The following is an 18,815-nucleotide window of genomic DNA, read 5'->3' on the forward strand; positions in this document are numbered from 1 at the left end:
ATTTTAATCCATTTTTAAGTGTGCAATCCAGTAACATTAATTACATTCACAAAGTTGTACAACCATTACCACCATCTATTTCTAAAACTTTTTATCACGCCAAACACAAACTCTGTAACCATTATGGGCTCTAATATCTTGGCTATCAATTGGGTATGCTTGGTGTATTCCTTAGCTAGGGCTGACATAACAAAATGCCACAGACTGGGTAGCTGAAACAAACGAATTTATTTCTCATAGTTTTGAAGGCTGGGAAGGTAGGTTTCATTGTGAGGCTTCTCGTGGTTTGTAGGCGCCACCATCTTGCTCTGTGCTTACGTGACCTCTTCTCTGTATGTGCTGTGGCTGGCGGTTGGGGATTGAGACCTCTTGCTCTTATAAAGCCACCAATCCTGTCAGATTAGAGCCCCACCCTTATGACCTCATTTAACTTTAATTACCCCCTAAGGCCCTATCTCCAAATATAGTCACATTGGCAATTAAGGCTTCAACATACGAATTTTGAGGGGACACAATTCAGTCCATAGCCCTTGGGAATTATTTTGAAGTGAGGAAAACCTAACATAAACTTTTAAATGAAATGAATTTTTTGATTACTTAACAATGAAGTTGACAATAATGTTATATTTTGGAGACGTCTAATTTAGATTTTCCAATTTTAAGACATGATCATCTTTGCCATTTTCTGGAGTCTTCTCAATCATTTCCCCCTTCCTAAGAGCAGCTGATTCTGTAGCTCTCTTCCCAACTCTGTGTTCAGTATGTGACATTGGTAGCTTGAAATCAGCCATGGTGAGAATATTTACACCTCAGAAATTGGCAAGTGATACAAAGCAGGGCTTCCCCCAGCTGGATTAGCTGCATGCCTCTTACTAAGCTAAACTATTTTAGCAAATAAAAGCAGAAATGAGTAATTTGGAAAACAGTAGAATCGATGCATGAATTTAAAAGCTGCTTTCCTGAAAAATATTGATAAGGTATATATTAGTCATGTTCTGGCCAGGAAGATTGAACCCACACCAGGTAATTCAGTTGAGGGAATTTAGGTATGAGATCTCTGAAAAAGGAAGCAAGAGGTGAGGCACTCAGAGATGAGCAACTGCAAGAAGTTGTCACAGACGGACAAAAGGAGGTGGTGGGTGGGTGTGACAAGAGTGGGGCCTCTTGGCAGAGCTGAGCAGTTATCCTGCCTGGCTAGAGCTGGGACCCTGCGGCAGGGGCTGCCAAGCAGGTCCTCAACCTGCAGAGGAGACAACTGAAGACTGCAGAAGTACAGAGGAGGAGAAATCCTCTGGTTTCCTTCCACCCTCCAATATCCTGCCAGTGCCACTGGCCAAGTCTACCTGGAGGTCACTGCCAAGGGAGCCTGGACAATGCAGTGAGCAGGAGTCAGCACCCTGCAATGCAGACCACAGCAGGGAAAGGACCCGAAGACAAATAGGCAAATGCCTGGCACTACATTCAGACCTCTGCAATTAATCAAGAAAAAGGGAAAAAATGAATAAAATAGAACAAGGATATCACAACAGATCTAGAGAAGAAGAAATAGAATAGTGTACATGATTATATGTTAATTTGGAAATTATTTTAAATTTTTAAAGTATAAAATCTGACTCCAATATTTAAGAAAGAAAAAATATTCAATGAGTAACAGCAAAAAGGATATTGGAGCAGGCACAGTGGTTCACGCCTGTAATCTGGCACTCTGGGAGGCTGAGGCAGGAGGGTCACTTGAGGCGAGGAGTTCGAGACCAGCCTGAACGACAGTGAGACACCATCCCTACAAAAACTAGAAAAATTAAGCCAGGCGTGGCGGCGAGTGCCTGTAGTACCAGCTAATTGGGAGGCTGAGGCAGGAGGATCTCTGGAGCCCAGGAGTTTGAGGTTGCAGGGAGCTGTGATGACTCCAGTGCACTCCAGCCTACAGAGCAAGACCCGGGTAAAGAAACACACACACACACACACACACACTAACTACAGGCATCGGCGCTTTCCTAACCGGGGGAGCTGCTCAGCCTCAGTCAGGCCGCTGGCCTCACATCTGAGGCTGGAGCGCGAGGCCCCTGAGCAGGCCGCTGGGAAGGGAAGACGGAGGCGGAGAGTGCCGAGCAAGGGCCAGCTGTCTCCAGTCTTGAGGAGGCTGCACGCCCCACCACGGCGCCAAACGTGCCCTGGCCGGGGCGCGCGAGGCGCAAGTGCGCATGTCCAGGGCGCCGGCCCCCGCGCAGCATGGCGGCCGCCTCGCCGGCACCCGCCAAATCTTGCTCGACAATGTCTCTTCTGGTCTACTCTGCCTGGAAGCATAGACGGGAGTGAAGTCTGGGGAATGCGGTTCCACCTAGCCAAGCTGCCACTGATAAAGCCGCCACAGGTGTTGAGGTGGAGCCCAAGGACTTGCATTTCTGGTCAGTCTCCAGGGGACGCTGACGCGCCCACACGGAGAATCCCGCCCCGCGCCAGCCCGGCGGGGCGTTTGCGGTGCCCGTCTCGGACACTGCACTCATCCGTGTAGCCCCTGCCACCGAATTCCAGTTGTACCCCCAATGTTTGTGACAACTACAAATTCTCCCCCACCTCCAGATTTCCAAAATGCTTCTTTGAGAGTCTACACATTCCACAGGAAGAAACTCCTGGGTTTCTCTCAGCAATTTTAGGAAGATGTCCCAGAGAACCCCTAAAGGGACAAAAGGCGACTGGCCGTTCACACGTCAGCACGATCCACCCAGCTCAGGGGCGGCCAAGGAGCGCGGAGGTTCCCTGGCACGTAAAAGAGAAGGCTTCAGGAACTTTTTTGGCCTCACAGAAATTCAAGGTAATATAAAAGAAAGACTACGTAGCAATTTGGAGAGGATTAAAGAGAAGGAAGCAAGAAATCCAGCAAGTAGCAACGTAGAGAAGGTAAGCCAATTCGGGGCAGCTTTTTCCCCTGTGTGTGCGCACAAGGATGTGTCCAGAATCGAATGCGTCACGGTAGGGAAGGATGTCACCAGGGGAGGGGCATGCTGAGGCATGTCCAGGGGAGTGAAGAATGTTCTAGCAGGTCACGTCTCTGGGGGCTCAGCCCAAGCCCCCTTCTTTGGGACTGCCGCCCACTCACCCGAGTCCTCTAAAAGGGCGCGTTAGCCAGTCCCACCTGGCCACAGCCGGTGGGACCAGAGTGGGCATCTGACCCAGGTGCCCCAACCCGCTCACAGGGATGAGGGCTTAAGGGCTGGAGTCGGTGCGAAGGCCAGCTCCACCGCGCCTAAGGCTGGCTTTCTGGGAACAGGAACGAGGGTCTGTGGAAGGAGACAGGCCCTGTTGACTAGAGCACACGTGGAGAGAAACACGGGTAAGAAAGAACCAGCAGCCTGAGACAGGTGGGCGGAGAGAGAGCGTGCAATAAAGACTGAATGAATGAACAAAACAGGAACAGTCCCCACCCCATGTGGTCTGTGTGATGGGTTATTGTGAATGAGTCCAGTTGTCGGAGTTGGGAAGGAAAGCAGTGTCCCCACAGCTGTGGGAGGAGGCGATGCTATAGGTCTGATTCTCTCAACTGGCACTTACTGAGCATTAGTGTGTGCCAAGCACGATGCTGGGTGCGGATACGAGACAGAGATGTATAAAATATGACCCCACTAATTGGGGGGCACTGGGAGAGGGAAGGGGGTCGTATGTTCTGCTTGGCTGGGGATCAGGTGTGATCAGGGGAGGTGCTGAGTTGTATTCTACCTCCGGACAGAGAGAACCGCATATGAAAAGACAGAAGTGAGAAAGATGCAGCCCCAGCTTGGGGACAAAGGGAGCTGGAAATGCAACGGAGAAAACAGCCTGTGGCCAATTTGTGGTGCTCTGTGTACTGTGCCAAGGAGTTGAGCCTGGAGTCGCTGAAGGAATTAAATGGCGTGACAGGGCAGTGTGAATGGATAAGTGAGATGGCTATTATGATTTCTGGATGAGGGGATGTGGGCCTTCTGCTGGAACGGTCAGAGATGTGTGATCACATGCTCAAATCTGTGGTGGTGTCTTCACATGCTCGTTTGCTATCTTGGATGCGTATGATGTATGAAGTGTCACTCAACCAGTCAACCAAGTGGTTCAGATTTTCCCTGCCCAGAGCTTCCCTTAGACCTGGGAGAAATGGATGCTGGGAAATGATTCAGATACAAAAGGACAAATATCACAGGATTCCACTTACATGAGGTACCCACGGCAGGCAAATTCACAGAGACAGAAAGTAGAATGGTGGTTGCCAGGGACTGAGGGGAGGGAGAATGGGGAGTTAATGTTTAATGGGTACAGAGTTTTAGTTTGGGAAGATAAAAATGTTCTGAAGTTAGTAGTGGTGTAGTTGCACAATAATTGAATGTACTTAAATACCACTGAAGTAAATTTTGTTATGCATATTTTACCACAATTGTTAAAAAGTGGAAACCAAGGCTGGGTTCTTTAGAGGGCCCCATTCCAACCCTCCTCTGGCCGTGCCCTTCTCCATGAGGGCAGAAGTCCACAGGGCCAAGGGTGTATGTCCACAGACCCTAACTCCTCTTCCAGATCATCTTCCAGGCATACAGGACCCAAAATTCCGGGTCCAAATATCCAGAGCCTGCTTCCAGAATCTACTCAGCCTCTTTTCCAGTTCTGTCCTCCCACGGGCAGACTATGCAGTTGGTGTGCGCACTCTAGGCCTGCAAGGTGGCCAGGGGGTGGCTGTATGTGGGGAATGTGGACAGAGCTTGTGTGGACAGAGCGAGTGTCCACATACTTGCATGCAAGGCTATCACCAGTCAGAGCAGGAGGTAGGAGGAGAAGGGGGAGGACAGGTAATGGTCCCTCCCACACCATCATGTTCCATCATGGAACTCTGAGGACTCCAAAATTCTAAATTCAAAAGCTAGCTTCATGGCTTTATACACTCTAGGATTGCTATAATAAAAAACAGACAATAGCAAGTGTTGAAGAGGATGTGGAGAAATTGCAACCCTCATACACTGCCCTTGGGAATGTAAAACTATGCAGCCTCTTTGGAAAACAAGACTGGCAGTTCCTCAAAAGGTTAAACATAGAGTTACCGTATGACCCAGCAATTCCACTCCTAGGTATTTATGTGAAAACTAGAAACATATGTCCACACAAAAACTTGTACATGAATGTTCACAGCAGCATTATTCACAATAGCCAAAAAGTGGAAACAAGCCAACTGTCCATCAACTGATGAATGGATGAACAAAATATGGTATGTCCCTATGATGGAATATTATTAGGCCCAAAAGAACAACGAAGTACTGATACGTGCTACAACATGAATGAACCTTGAAAACATTAAGCCAAGTAAAAGAGCCACATGCAAAAGGCCTCTTATTATACGATTCCATTGATACTAAATGTTCAGAACAAGCAAATCTATAGAGACAGAAAGTAGATTAGTGGTTGACAGGGAGTAGGGGAAGGGGGAGAGACTCCTGAGGGTATAGGGTTTCATTCTGGGGCAGTGAAAATGTAAAGGATTAGATAGTGGTGACAATTTTACAAATACTAAAAACAACTGGGTTTAAAACTTAAAAAAACAAAAGCCAAAATCTGGTCTTCCACATCATAATAAGGTATATTTGTCAAAGTAGGAGGATAAGAATAGGATAAGAATTTAACAGTTTGTTAGCTTGCTTTATAACTTTTAATATTTAGACATGTGTTAGAGCATGTGACCCTCCATTTGCACTCTTTGCCCGGGGTCTCATGGTATTAGGATTAGGTCCTGGGCCTGCTGCCAGGATCATATGTTTCGAATGATGGTGATGTGCTTGGAGAATCTGACCTCAGAATCAGGAGTGACAGTTCAACAACCTCCCTGTTTTGTGAATGAGAACATGGGACACAGGGAGGTGAGGTGGCCTGTACGAGGGAGGGAGTCGCCTCAGTGACACGGACCAGCTAGCCGTTCTAGCCACCCAGGGCAGCTGTGAGAAAGCATCATGCTGTTTCCCGGAGGTTTTGATCCCTGGGCTTTCAGCAGTATGCAGCTCACAGCCCCTTACCTAATGGGCTTCAGGAAGGATCTGCAAGAGTAATTTTGACTATACACACTCATTTCCTGACTTTAGAACCCAAGCCCAAGATAAGCTGTGACTCCCGCAGTTGCAGCTGGGAGGCTGATAGAACATGATTAAGACTCCAGCGTTGGAGTCACACAGATCAGGGCCCAAGTCCCAGCTCTGTGCTGTCTCCCGTCTACAAAATGGGCCTGATCATAGTACTGTCTCATGGAATGGCTGAGATGGTTAAATGAGACCCTGTAGATAAAGTGCTTAGCACAGGGCCTGACACTATAAATACTGAGTCACTATAAGCTGTTATAATTTTCACTTCAAGTTCTTGACTGCAGGACTGTGTTGCAGAGACTAGAAAGCCAGAGCCCAGGAGAGGAATAAAGGGAGAAAAGCCACGTTCTCTGGGGGTGGAACAAAGTTGTCGGAAGTAGCCTGTTCTGGGGCAACTCCACTGGGAAGGGGTCGTGCTCACCATGGAGTGGTATTTGCAGGTCTCCATCCTGGCCTATTCCATTCTTTGCAGACATCAGTCTCACACAAGTCTCTGCTCTGCAGCTTAAAATCTAATGATTAATTTGATAAAAACACCTCTCCATTTGACCATTTCACTCACAGAATTCACTTGGAGTTAATTTATTCAATGGGTTAATACACTTGCATCAGCTTTGGCTAGGATTAATGTCTTGAAATCCAACCTCAGTGTTTCCTGCTATCTCTAAATGAGAATCAGTATTTTTGCTATGAGTTTCTTCAATAAAAATTTTGCAGTGCATAATTTGATTAACTAAATGTATCATCTATTGCAACGTTTATAATAAGTGAATTTCATGCATTCCCAATTATAGCTTTCATTATTTTTATCTTGAGAGATTTCTAAGTAAACAGCTTACAAAAGCCACCACCGATTTGTCTAGTTCAGATACTTTGAAGCCATGATTGCTTTTGAATAGAGTTAAAAACAAGAGCCTCCAGAGCTTTGTACCTCTGAGTACGGTGGTAGACAAAAAGGTAGCTCAGAACACTTTTGAGCAAGATAATGAGTGACTGTAGTATCAAATCAAAATTAGAACACTGTAAAAATCATATTACATTGAGGTTCATTGGGAAACATCTCCATGTAACTATTAAACCACAGTTTAACTCATTGCTATCTGACATGTCATACTGCTTTAAAGATTGTAAGATATTTATGAAATATTTACAAGTCTGCAGCTTAATTTTCCCATTACTTCACTAAGGGAAAATACATGTGAGATAAAATAGTGTGGATATTATTTGAATCTTCTTGTTCCATTCCAAAGAAGTGTGATGGCAGTTTCCAAAAGGGAATCTGCTTATTTCCAGTCTTTTTACAATGCAGAGCTACATCTCAGGTATTAGTAGGATGAATTTCCACCTAAGTAAGAATTTCTCATTGAGAGAGTGAAATGATTTTAAATAATCTACAGCAGATTTATTTCCTGGCCTTGCAAAAAAATTCTAAGCTCAGATTTCTGGAATACTTCTTTGAAAACTGTCTCCAACAACAGGCCCTTTTAAAAGTCTCCTCAATGTGAGCAAATTGACATCCTTTGAAGGGATTCTATTTTGGGAAAGCAGAAATTGGGCACAGCCAAGTCTCATGGATATGACAGATACCAGGCTAGATAAACACGGTGTCCATTCTATCAACAATTTTTTTAAGAGACAGGATCTTGCTCAGTTGCCCAGTCTGGAGTGCAGTGGCATGACTGTAGGTCACTGCAGCTTTGATCTCCTAGGCTCAAGTGATCCTCCTGCCTCAGCCTCCTGATAGCTAGGACTACAGGTGTGTGCTGCCATGCCTGGCTAATTTAAAAAAAAATTTTGTAGAGATGGGGTCTCGCTATGTTGCCCAGACTGGCTTCAAATTCTTGGCCTTAAACAATACTCCCAACTCAGCTTCTTAAAGTGCCAGAATTACAGGTGTGAGCCACCTGTCAGCATTTATTAAGCCCTTTCCGTGTGCAAGACCCTAACTACTGTACATCCTGGAAATACCTCATGGAGATGAGGCTTTCTAAGGTGGTTTGAAGACAGTTCTTAAAGAAAAACCCTAAGAATGTGTTGAATAGTATAGAACAACATAAAAAGTCCACAGCCCATCAAAGTGACTACTTTGGGTGGGGGTGAGAAAAACAAAGTGACTACTTTTGACAGACATTTGTTTGAACAAGTTCTTTTATGTTTTTAAAATACTCATTACCTAATAATCCTGTTTTATAAATCTAATTAGGGAGAATCATAATGTGTATAGATTGTGCTTTGTTTTATAATTAATGGGTTTCTGGAAGGTTGTGGGAAAAAATAATCAAACACACGAAGGCAACTGTTTTGAGGAGGAGAAACTGTTCCACTTATTTCCAAGCCCCATGTGTTCTGCATGTCAGAGTACCTGCAAGACCTATGCTCTTACAGAGGGGCCCGAATCTATGAGAACCTGTTGGCCTGCACGTGGGCTCCCTCCAGGATCTGGAGATACAAGCACAGACAGGAACTAGTGGGCTTGTCAGAGGCAGGTGAGACAGAGGCAGACCCTCCAACTAGGAGACTTCTTAATACTGTGGTTCTTAGTTATTGTTCTGGACATATTTACAAACAGAAAACGCTTTATCTACTTTGTTATCCTGGTTCACAACCTCCTAGACCCAATCTCACATTTTTTGGATACAGAATGAGCTGAAAGGCTCTACAACAGTCCTGCCACTCAGAAATTCTATTTAGGTTGAATCATGAAATTGCTGGTTTTACAGATCAAAAATGGCAATCTCATATGGTTCAACCAAATATCTTGAGGGGAGGAGCACATTATGGTTTAGAAAGCCAACCACCGGTCTAGAACTTCTCTGCTTTTCCCTCCTCCAAATATATAATAGAATGCTTTCCTCCCAAGTGAACCCCATGCAAATCTCAAAAAGCAATTTGGCCAGCCTGAGCAACATCAAGACCCCCATCCATACAAAAAATAGAAAAATCAGGGCATGGTGGCATGCACCTGTAGTCCCAGCTACTCAGGAGACTGAGGCAGGAGGATCACTTGAGCCCAGGAGGTTGAGGTTGCAGTGAGCAGTGATGATGCCACGGCACTCTAGCCTGGATGACAGAGTGAGACCCTGTCTCAAAAAAAAAAAGAAAGAAAGAAATTTGGGGAAATGTAGACAAGTCCTACGTAGACAAGTCTTGAGCCCCACCCAATCCTCCCACAGGGAGAACAATAGAAGGCTTTTAAAATTTTATTAATAAACTCTTGTCTAGCTGCCTAGTGCTTAAAAAAGAAACAGCCCAGTATTGCTGGCTCCGCAGCTGACAACCATCATTAAAGTCATCAGCACAGGAGGACAGGGCCTCATCTGTCCTTGAGGGAGGGTTTCAGGGACAAGACTCTCACTCCCCTATTAACAAGCTGTGAAAAGTAAGGCACAGAATCACAATGAAGATACACTGAGATGGTGACATACTCAAATTCAAAACTAGTCTCTGAATCCTTTGGAAATTGGCTTCCATTTCAACAGCATGAATAAAAAACCCTGAGTAGTACTTCATAAGCCAAGTGAGTATGTAGTGAGAGAAAATAAAGTCTGTTGGACTGGTATCTAAAATCTCTCTCTTCGTCTCATATGGGTCACATGGTATAGAATCAAAGGCAAGACAAACACTTTTTTTGGAATAGATTCCCTAGTATTTTCAGATTGATGCTTTATTTCTTTTTCTTTTCTTTTCTTTTTTTTTTTTGAGACAGAGTCTCACTCTGTCACCCAGGCTAAAGTGCAGTGAGGTCATCATAGCTTACTGCAACCTCAAACTCCTGGGCTCAAGTGATCTTCCTGCCTCAGCCTCCCAAGTAGCTGGGACTACAGGCACATGCCACAATGCCTGGCTAATTTTTCTATTTTTAGTAGAGATGGGGACTAGCTCCTGCTCAGGCTGGTCTCGAACTCCTGAGCTCAAGCGATCCTGCCACCTCGGCCTCCCAGAGTGCTGGGATTGCAGGTGTGAGCCACTGAGCCCAGCCTGACTTGATGCTTTCAAGACATTTCCCCTACATTTGGGTACATTTAGAATCTCTCTCTGCCACGTGGGTTCTCCGATGCGCACAAAAATGCGAACTATTGTTGAATCACCTCCCACATTCACTACATTCATGGGGTTTTTCTCCTGTGTGGATTTTCTGGTGTATGATGAGACTTGAGCTCTGACTGAAGCTGTTCCCACATTCTCCACATTTATAGGGTCTCTCTCCAGTGTGAATTCGCTGGTGGGTAATGAGATTTGAGCAATCACTGAAATTTTTCCCACATTCAAGACATTTATAGGGTTTCTCCCTTGTGCGGATCCTGTGATGGCTGGTGAGGGTAGAACTCTTACTGAACTTTTTCCCATGCTCTGGGCACTGGTAAAAATGAAAAAAATTCATGCCCCAATCCGTAACTGTATATCCACATTCATCTATCTTATAACAAATAAAATTCAGGCACACTCCTAAACTGACCGTCTCCCTAAGATGAGCTTTGAATCTAATATCTTTTCTGGGCTCATGAAACTCATTCTTGGTGACACTGACTATGGTATTGGATTTCCATATTTCTTTCAAACAAGACTGAAGGAAGGTATTGATTTGAAACATTCAACCCAGAAAAGATCTACAGTAATGAATACTACAAAAACCCTATGGCTAACTTTGACTGTAAAGGAAAAAGTCATTCTTACCTAGCAAGACCCCCTTTGCAGAGTTCTGCCAAGTTACTTCTAGGTGGTTCTTCTGTCCAGGTTCTAGTTGCCTCAGTACCTCCTGGGAGACATACAGCCACATCACCAAATGTCATCAGCTCCTGAGGAGACATAACACCCCTCCTCAAAACATACTGCCTTAGGACCAAATGCTTCTATAATGCCTGAGTCACAGAGCAAATGACAAAACAGAAGAAATACAAAAATGAGTTCTCTTTGGCTTTTAAATGCAATGAAAGGAAGAGAGCACAGGAGGAAAGAAAGAAAGGAAATAAGCTAACATTTACTGAACACCTGTGCACTGAGCCAGCAGCTTTTCAGACTTGCTCAAAGTTACACAGCTGGTACAGGTCATAGCCGGGATTTGAACTCAGGGCTGTCTGTCTCTGAAGCTTTTTGTTTTTGTCTTTGTTTTTCCCCTCACAAGATAATACTGAATGCCATGTGAACAAGATCCAGAAGTAGAATGAAAGAAGCAACCAGTACCTTTAAGGCAAACAAACAAATCAATATAGTTTCAGGGTCAAGGAAAAGAATAATTTTAATGCAATCCCTTGCTACCACACTGTGGCACTGCCTTATATAAATAAGGAGATTTGGAAGACCTTTTGCAGGCTGACGGAATTTTAAAGCCTAATCTGTAAAGTCACTGGGCTTCCTCACTGGGTAAAACTATTTTGGAACTTCTGAGCAGCAAGAGAGTTGGCTGCAGAGAGCCCACTCAGTAGTAAAAGGTAACCTGAGTAGAGAAAAGTCTGGCTCACCTGGGAGCTGCTGACCATCCCTGGTCACCACAGCTCTTCTCTGTAGGAATTCCTAGAGCCTGAGCATCAGGCAGGGCTGGGAGAGGAGAAAGGAGCCATTAGAGTACATGGTTCTCAACTCCTCTTGGGGACTGGCCCAACTGAGTTCAGAAACAGAAGAGTCTTCCTCCTCTTAGTATCTGTTTTGACCTATAAAAGGTTGTTAAAAATCCAAAATGATACATTTCTAAGATGAAGTTTATAGGTTTTCCCTTCTATATCCATCCAGGTACTGACAGTCAGGGTTTTATAATTTTGTTTTTTAGTTTTGGTTTGGGGACATCTGCCTGTTTTAAGGATTACTGCACCTTAGTTTAACCCTACCTCGTATCCTTCCCACTAACCAGGCCTAAAATCTATTCCTACTAGGACCAGTAATCTCTCACTCACATAAGGAAAGGTGCCACAGGCTCCCCTATGCCAACCAAGGTCCTTCTTCCCTTTGGAGGTACCTATTTAGGATCTCACAGATTCATGCAGTCATCCTCAGTTCACATGCCACATCTTCCAAGTAGAAGGGAGCTGTACCCTCTACCCAGCTTTCTGCACTCAGAGTAATCTTAAGCCCTCCCCACAGAAGGGTCCCTCCTTCCTCCCCACACTGCTATCAGTATTTCTTACCACTGTCATGGAAGGATTGGGGTTCTGTTTTGGGGCTGTGGTTCAATAGTTCCTCTGGTTCTGCCTGTGAGCCCTTCACCGTTGCCTGGAACAGACGCATGAATTCTTTCTGTGCTTGCTTTGGATGGATGTTTATAGAACTCAGTACTGATCCTGAGGATTCCCTCTTCTCTGAGAGCACATCCTGTCCCTATTTAAGGACTGGAAGTCATCAAAATTCTGTAGGAGCTAAAACTTAAACATCCCAAGACACAAAGAAGCAAAAGAGAAAGCCAGTCTTATGCAAATCCCTGCAGCAGCAGTAAGGAGTGTGGATGTGTGGAATATTTCATGGAGATAAGCCTGGAACCCAGGCCCACTGCAGCCTGGCCACCCGGAGCTCCTGGGGGCTGCTCCTACCTGCCCTGCCAACTCCTAGGTAAAACACATAGGGCCAACCAATACTTCAGCTATTTTGCAGTAGGTTTAATTACATCAATAAAGACCAGTGGAGCCCCTTGCTTCGGGCTGACTGCTGCAGAATGAGAGCTGTTCTCCAAAAACAGATCCCTGTCATATGTGTTCCTCCTTGCTCAGAGTGATGCTCAAGCCATTTTAAACAACTCTCTTATGTAATGGCAGGGACCAACACTCAAAGCAGCCAGTGTCATGCATTCTCTGAAGAGTCAGTTGGAACTTGGAAAGAAAGCTGCAGCTACCTGGACCATGGAATAAGCAAATTCTAGTTTGACACAAATAGCAAATTACTGCATGTCTCCTACACTGCTGGCAACCCAAGGTGGTTCCATCTCTCACATTCCTCTATTTTAACTACTCAGAACTATGTTCTTATATCTCACTTGCAGCCTCTGTCTTCCAAGCTCTTCCTGTAAGTCTTCTACCAGAGCCACGGCTTCCTCGCCACTCTCTGGATGTTGTGGTCTAACCCAGATTTGGGTCTCCGGGGGAAGGACAGTCAGGAACTGTTCCAGGACTAGCAACTCTAGGATTTGCTCTTTTGCACACTTTTCTGGTCTCAGCCACTGGTGACAGAGCTTCCAGAGTTGGTTGAGGGCCTCCCGGGGTCCTGATGCTTCTTGATAGCAAAAATGCCAAGAGCTCTGGCGGGATATCTCTGGGCCAGAGTCATTCCCTTGAAGGGAAATTTCCTGCTCCCAGTGGGAATCTTCTTCCAGTTTCACTATTTCAAGATCTTGTACTTGTGGAGTCTGGACTTGTTGGTCCACAGCTACAGCCATTGTTCAGCTCAGAAAAAAAAAAAAAAGCCTTGCAACTGCACTCTGAAGCTCAAATCTCTTCTGTCACCTCACTTGGAAGCCATCTTCAGTTAGGCGTCACTAAGTGGAACTCGAAATTCTGGAGTCAGAGACACACATTACAAAGTGAACTCTAGTGAAAATCACAAGTATTAACCTAGCAGGATTGAGAAGAGAACCTTCCAGTCCCCACCCCACTCCATGCCTGGATACCCTCTGTCACTGGGGAGGCAGTCCAGAAGTTTGTTAAGAGGGGTCAAGGGCTGCTAATCTGGTCAGAAAGTAGAGGAGCTTGAATCTGTGTTTACATGGCAATCATCGTAAGGCTGAGGAAAGGCCAGTTATCCACTGAAGAATGCCAATGGGCCGATGGAGATTATGTATGGGACAATAAACTGCCCACCCTCCCAAGCCACTGATCTTCGGAACTCCAGGGTGTTGCAAAGTAAATGTCTGGCACAAGTCTGAGAAGGCACCTAAGGTAGCAGCACCATGGAGAGCAGCACTGGGGTGGCGCTGGCTCTGAATTTCAGAGATTCAAATGCTCCGGCTGCTCAACTGCCCTCACCTTTGGCTGGGTTCTCAGCCTTGGGCGCCCCGTTCTGGATTCCTCAGCCCTGGCATCAGAACTCTCCCAAACAAGGAGATTTACCCTGGTTAAGGTTACAATCTTTAAGACAATAATAAAAACAGACTCACGGGATGTTAGAGTTGGAAGGAAAGTTAAGAGATGCTCTGGCTTCAAGGATCCTAGGGCAGAAGCAGTCATGGCTCCAGAGACCCCCAGGGACTTGCTCAAGGTCATGCAGCTGGTTTATGGAAGGAAACTGGACAGTGGCTCAGCCCTCTGACCGTGAACTGGGTGACCCGACCAGCTCACAGAGCGTGACTTACACTGGAAGGCTACTCTGCTCCGCGGGCGACCTTCTCTGCAGCTTTATGGGTCAAACGCGGGCCCTGGGGAGCGGGGCGCCTCGGCGGCCACAGAGCCACGGACGTCCTCTCCAGGCCCAGTGGGCCGCTGGAAGGCGAGCGCCGCCAGCACGAGGGCCGTAGCCTGCCCCTGGTCCGCTCCTGAGCCCAGGCGGCCCGACCCCGCTCGCGGCCCGGCCACGACCACCCGGCGGGGACGGCCCTGGCTCGAGGTGACAGCCGCTCCTGCCCGCCTAGGCCCTGCGAATACGGACGACTAGACCCAGTGGCACCTTCTCCGCGGCCACGCAACGTCCACAGCACCACACTCGAACCCAGAGTCCCCAGCCCGGGCATCGGATGGCTGCGGAACACCGGAAGCGGAAGCCGAGGCCCAGAGGCATTTTTGTATTCGCGGAACTACATTTCCCAGAGGCCTCCGCCCGCAGACAGACAGCAGCACTAACCAATAACATATGAGGATGTCTCGAGCGCCTCTTTCTTCCAGACCAACCATTGACGACGGGTAGGACTTGCCTTACTGCACGCCGCCTGCTGGGGCTAGAACCGACCCGGCTGCGGGGCGCGTGGGTCCTGCCTCCCGGGGGAGGAGGATGCCTGTCGCCCTGCGCGGCCCTGGCGACTCGGAGCGAGAGTGCCCTTTAAACGCGTTTCACTTAGGGCTGAGGGCGGCCGTTTAAACCTGTTAATCTCTATTTACCCGTGTTACATAGATGAATACCCCGAGGCGGCTTGAGGAGGGTCTGTTGATTACGGAGCTGGGACTCCAGTTCAGGTTTTCTGCCACTTAAAGTGCTTTTCTCTGGTTGCCAGCTGTGGAAATGCTTCACCACTACGATCCTCCCTCCACCTCTTCTCCCCTCACGCCTCACACGTCCTCATTTCCTGCGTGCACAGTCCTGGGTCATTCGAGAGGAACACCATTGACGTTTATTCATTCAACAAACAACCGTGGAGCATCTGCTTTGGGCCGAGCACCAGGCCGTGGGTGTGCTGTGGTGGCAGAAAACAAAAAGCGAAACACTGCTTTCCTCTTAGAAGTGCAGTCCAGCTGAGGATGCATTTAAGAAAACGCTGCCAGGAAGAACCCAAATAACTCCAATGCTGTGTGATACATGCCAGGTGGAAGCGAGTTCAAAGGAAACAACTTGTCAGAAATACTAGAGAGGGGTAGGGAGAGCTCAGGATGGAAGAAGGTGCAACCTCAGGGAAAGGGGGCAGGAAACCACTTTATTTAGTGTCTAATTTACGCATTTTATCTGGTTTGGTTGCAACAAGGAATCCTGGAATCCGGCATAGTAGGTCTCACTCCCTATTTAACACATGAAAGGTCCAGATCTAGTGGAGGTAGGTGAAGCTGTGATTTCCCCCAGTAAGAGCAGCCTGTGGTGAGAGAAAGCACAGGATGACAGGAGGGGCTCTCCGGAGAGCCAGTTACCGGGTCCAGCCATGACAATTCCTCCTGAGAGGGCTCATGTGGAAACTCAGGCCAACACTCTTCGCCTGCACACACATCTAGCTTTCAAACCATTCCCTGGACCAGCCCTGAAATTCCTGAGCTGCCTCAGGGACTGGCAAGGTGGGGCAAAGGCCCAACCCAGGAGAGGCCTTTGGGTTCCCACCTTCCAGTCACCAGAGCAGCTCTGCGTTTACGTGTTTTACATAGTCCATGAGTTATGAAGGACTCCAGTAAAGTGTCGCTGGAGTGAGAACCTCTCCCAGCAGTTCTCCCACAGCTGCCTCTGGCCTGTGAATGAATAGAACGTCTCAGTGAGGGACACCGGGAAGAGTGAGCAGGAGAGAGGGATCCTGGGGCAGGTAGGCCCTGGAGCCACAGCCTCTGCTCAGAGGCATGAGCTCAGCTGCACCAAGGAAGGGTTGGAAAGCCAAAGGGAGTTAACCACAGGCCCTTCCTCTCTGCCAGGTTCTGTAATCTCCTGCTTTCAAAATCTTACCAGCCACCCACACAATTCTATATCCACTTCCCCTGTGGCCTTGGGATATTTTATAAAGAGGGTAAAAAAAAGGAAAGACTGTATTTTGTCCAAAGATTTGAAATAGGTTAACAGGGCCAGGGAGCAGGGAGGTTAGAACGACCCTCCACTTGAAAAGCCCCAAGGCCGTCTGTGAGAGGCTGTGGGTACAGCAAGCTCAGGAGGTGGAGCTCCTGCTGAACTCCCTGGCTGAGACAGGATCCCCATCAGAGATAAAGGGCCAGGAAGGGCAATCACTGCTCATGTGCAAAGAGGGACTAAGTAATTACAGTTGTGCATAGACCTGACCCTAGCTAGGTAGAAGACTAAAAATTGTAGCTAACATATCAGTTTTTATTTAAAAAAAAAATTTTTTTTTGAGACAGAGTCTCACTCGTCACCCTTGCTAGAGTGCAGTGGCGTCATCATAGCTCACAGCAACCTCAAAACTCCTAGGCTCAAACCATTGTCCTGCCTCAGCCTTCTGAGTGGCTGTGATTCAGGTGCACACCACTATGCCTGGCTAATTATTTTTATTTTTTGTAGAGACAGGCTCTCACTATGTTGCCTAGGCTGGCCTTAACCCATCCTCCCACCTTGGCCTCCCAAAGTGCTGGGATTACAGGCGTGAGCCACCACACCTGGCCTATCAGTTTTATTTTGTTTTGTTTTATCCATTTGTTCCTATCAGCTATTTCTCATGGCTATAACAATGCAGTGGAGTTAACTGACTTCACGGAGTGAAGGTTAAGGAGTCACGGTTAAGAGGTGCTGGGCAAGTCACTTACCAAACCTCTCCTCTGAGCCTCCACTGTCTCACCTATGGAGTGAGGGTACTTACCTGCCTCCTAGGGTTGTTGTCCAGATTAAGTGAGATAACAAGTAAAGAGCTTAGCACAGGGCCTGGCACATGGTAATTGCTCTGTAAATTTTGTTGCCATTAATATAAGCTATTACGGTTTATTGTAAAGTATAAGTACAACCTAAGGGAAGCAAAATTCCATGAAAAAAAAAAAGTCGTCTAATTACGACCTGCCTTAAAGTATAAAATAAAAGTGAAGGTGTGTAGTTGGTGAATCCAAGTTTATCTAGAACCGTATCTGTCCAACTCCCGATACTGCATCCACTACACCACAAACTTCAGGGCAGGGTCAGGAGGCAGACAAGGTGCTGACGCGGAGGGCGTGCAGGGGAGATTTCTAGGGTGCTGCTAACTTGTTTCTTGATGTGGGCGCTGGTTACACAAGTGTGTGCAATTTGTAAAAATTCAATGAGCTGTACACTTGTGTGCATTTATCTGCTATATATATATGTGTATATATATATATATATATATTTTTTTTTTTTGAGACAGGGTCTCATTCTGTTGCCCAAGCTGGCATGCAGTGGTGCAATCAAAGCTCACTGTCACCTCAAACCCCTAGGCTCAAGAGATGCTCCCACTTCAGCCTCCCAAGTGGCTGGGACTACAGGTGCACACCATCATGCCTGGCTAATTTCTTTAAATTATTTTTTGTGGAGACAGGGTCTTGTTGTTACCCAGACAGGTCTTGAACTCCTGCCCCTCAAGCAGTTCTCCCGCCTCAGCTTCCCAAAGTCCCGGGATTACAGGTGTGTGCCACCGTGCTCAGCTTTGTCTGCTAAATTTCAATGAAAAGTTTAAAACAAAGGGAGCTGTCTCAGAATATAGATATATGGATACACTGGATTAAAGAGTAAGACAAAGTCTCTGAAGCTTTACTGTGTGTTCAAACAGAAAAAAATAGATCGTATATTACAGATTCAGCTATAATAAAGAAGATGCATGGTTTTCCACTGGCTTTTGATTATGTGACATTTCAAAAATATAAGTTGTTTCATTAAGATACTGGTTGGTTAATTGGAACTGTTGGGGGAAAAAAAGATACTGGTTGGTTGCTTTTATAAATGTCTTCAGCTGTGTGTATACTGTATGTGAGTAAATACTGAGAGAGCACTGAAGTTAAAACTAATTTACATTCATCACCTTACCAAAGGAAACCTAATCCATTTTCCAGGCCAGAATTTTGGGCTCCCTCTGCCTCTTGCATTTCTATGTATTTCTATGAAGAGAACCAAGTGGCAAATATTTCCTGAGTTCCTACTACATGCACTGAGCTGGGTGCAAGAGAGTTTGGAACCTTAGGACGGGTATGAACATAACAGAAAAGAGGGAGGGGCAGGATCTAGGAGGGGAGGCAGACGGGTAACAGGTCAGTGTCATGAGAGTCACAGCACTAAAGTCAGAGTGCAGGGGAGCACAGGCAGGGTCACGCCTGCCAGGAAAGTGCAGAGAAGGCTGCATGGAGGAGGTGGTGCCCTGGCTGTGTCTTCAAAGGTGGGCAGGTGTGCCCCCGGCAGACAGGCAGGCCCAGCATTCCAGAAAAGGAAGCAGAATGAGGAGAGGCACTGAGGCAAGGCCCAGCAGGGGACATT

The 18,815-nt window shown here is 46.6% G+C and overlaps 1 protein-coding gene across 2 annotated transcripts; it reads right to left on the reverse strand.

The window, feature by feature from the left end:
• Positions 1–17: 17 nt before the first annotated feature.
• LOC123645101 (putative SCAN domain-containing protein SCAND2P) lies at positions 18–14,715 on the reverse strand. 2 transcript variants are annotated; one of them, XM_045561643.1, is made up of 3 exons: positions 13,039–13,895; positions 10,755–10,876; positions 18–392 (listed from the first exon to the last, which is right to left on the reverse strand). In XM_045561643.1, the coding sequence occupies exons 1-3, from the start codon at positions 13,435–13,437 to the stop codon at positions 176–178; spliced, it is 738 nt and encodes a 245-aa protein (XP_045417599.1). In that variant the 5' UTR covers positions 13,438–13,895; the 3' UTR covers positions 18–175. The 2 variants fall into 2 exon arrangements, 1 of the variants encoding a protein (XP_045417599.1); XR_006737408.1 differs by lacking the exons at positions 18–392; positions 13,039–13,895 and adding an exon at positions 14,350–14,715 and having other exon boundaries at positions 10,801–10,876.
• Between the last annotated feature and the right edge of the window lie 4,100 nt (positions 14,716–18,815).

Source organism: Lemur catta, chromosome 9, assembly GCF_020740605.2.
Source record: "Lemur catta isolate mLemCat1 chromosome 9, mLemCat1.pri, whole genome shotgun sequence".
Taxonomy (NCBI): domain Eukaryota; kingdom Metazoa; phylum Chordata; class Mammalia; order Primates; family Lemuridae; genus Lemur; species Lemur catta.

Bases quoted from the DNA above. Each gene is read 5' to 3' on its own strand.
- LOC123645101 (XM_045561643.1), bottom strand. From the start codon at position 13,437: ATGGCTGTAGCTGTGGACCAACAAGTCCAGACTCCACAAGTACAAGAT. The intron at 10,877-13,038 runs GTGAGATATAAG...ATGTCTCCTCAG, and splicing joins TTGGAAGACAGAGGCTGCAA to GAGCTGATGACATTTGGTGA. The intron at 393-10,754 runs GTAAGAATGACT...CTAATCTGACAG, and splicing joins TGCAAAGGGGGTCTTGCTAG to GATTGGTGGCTTTATAAGAG.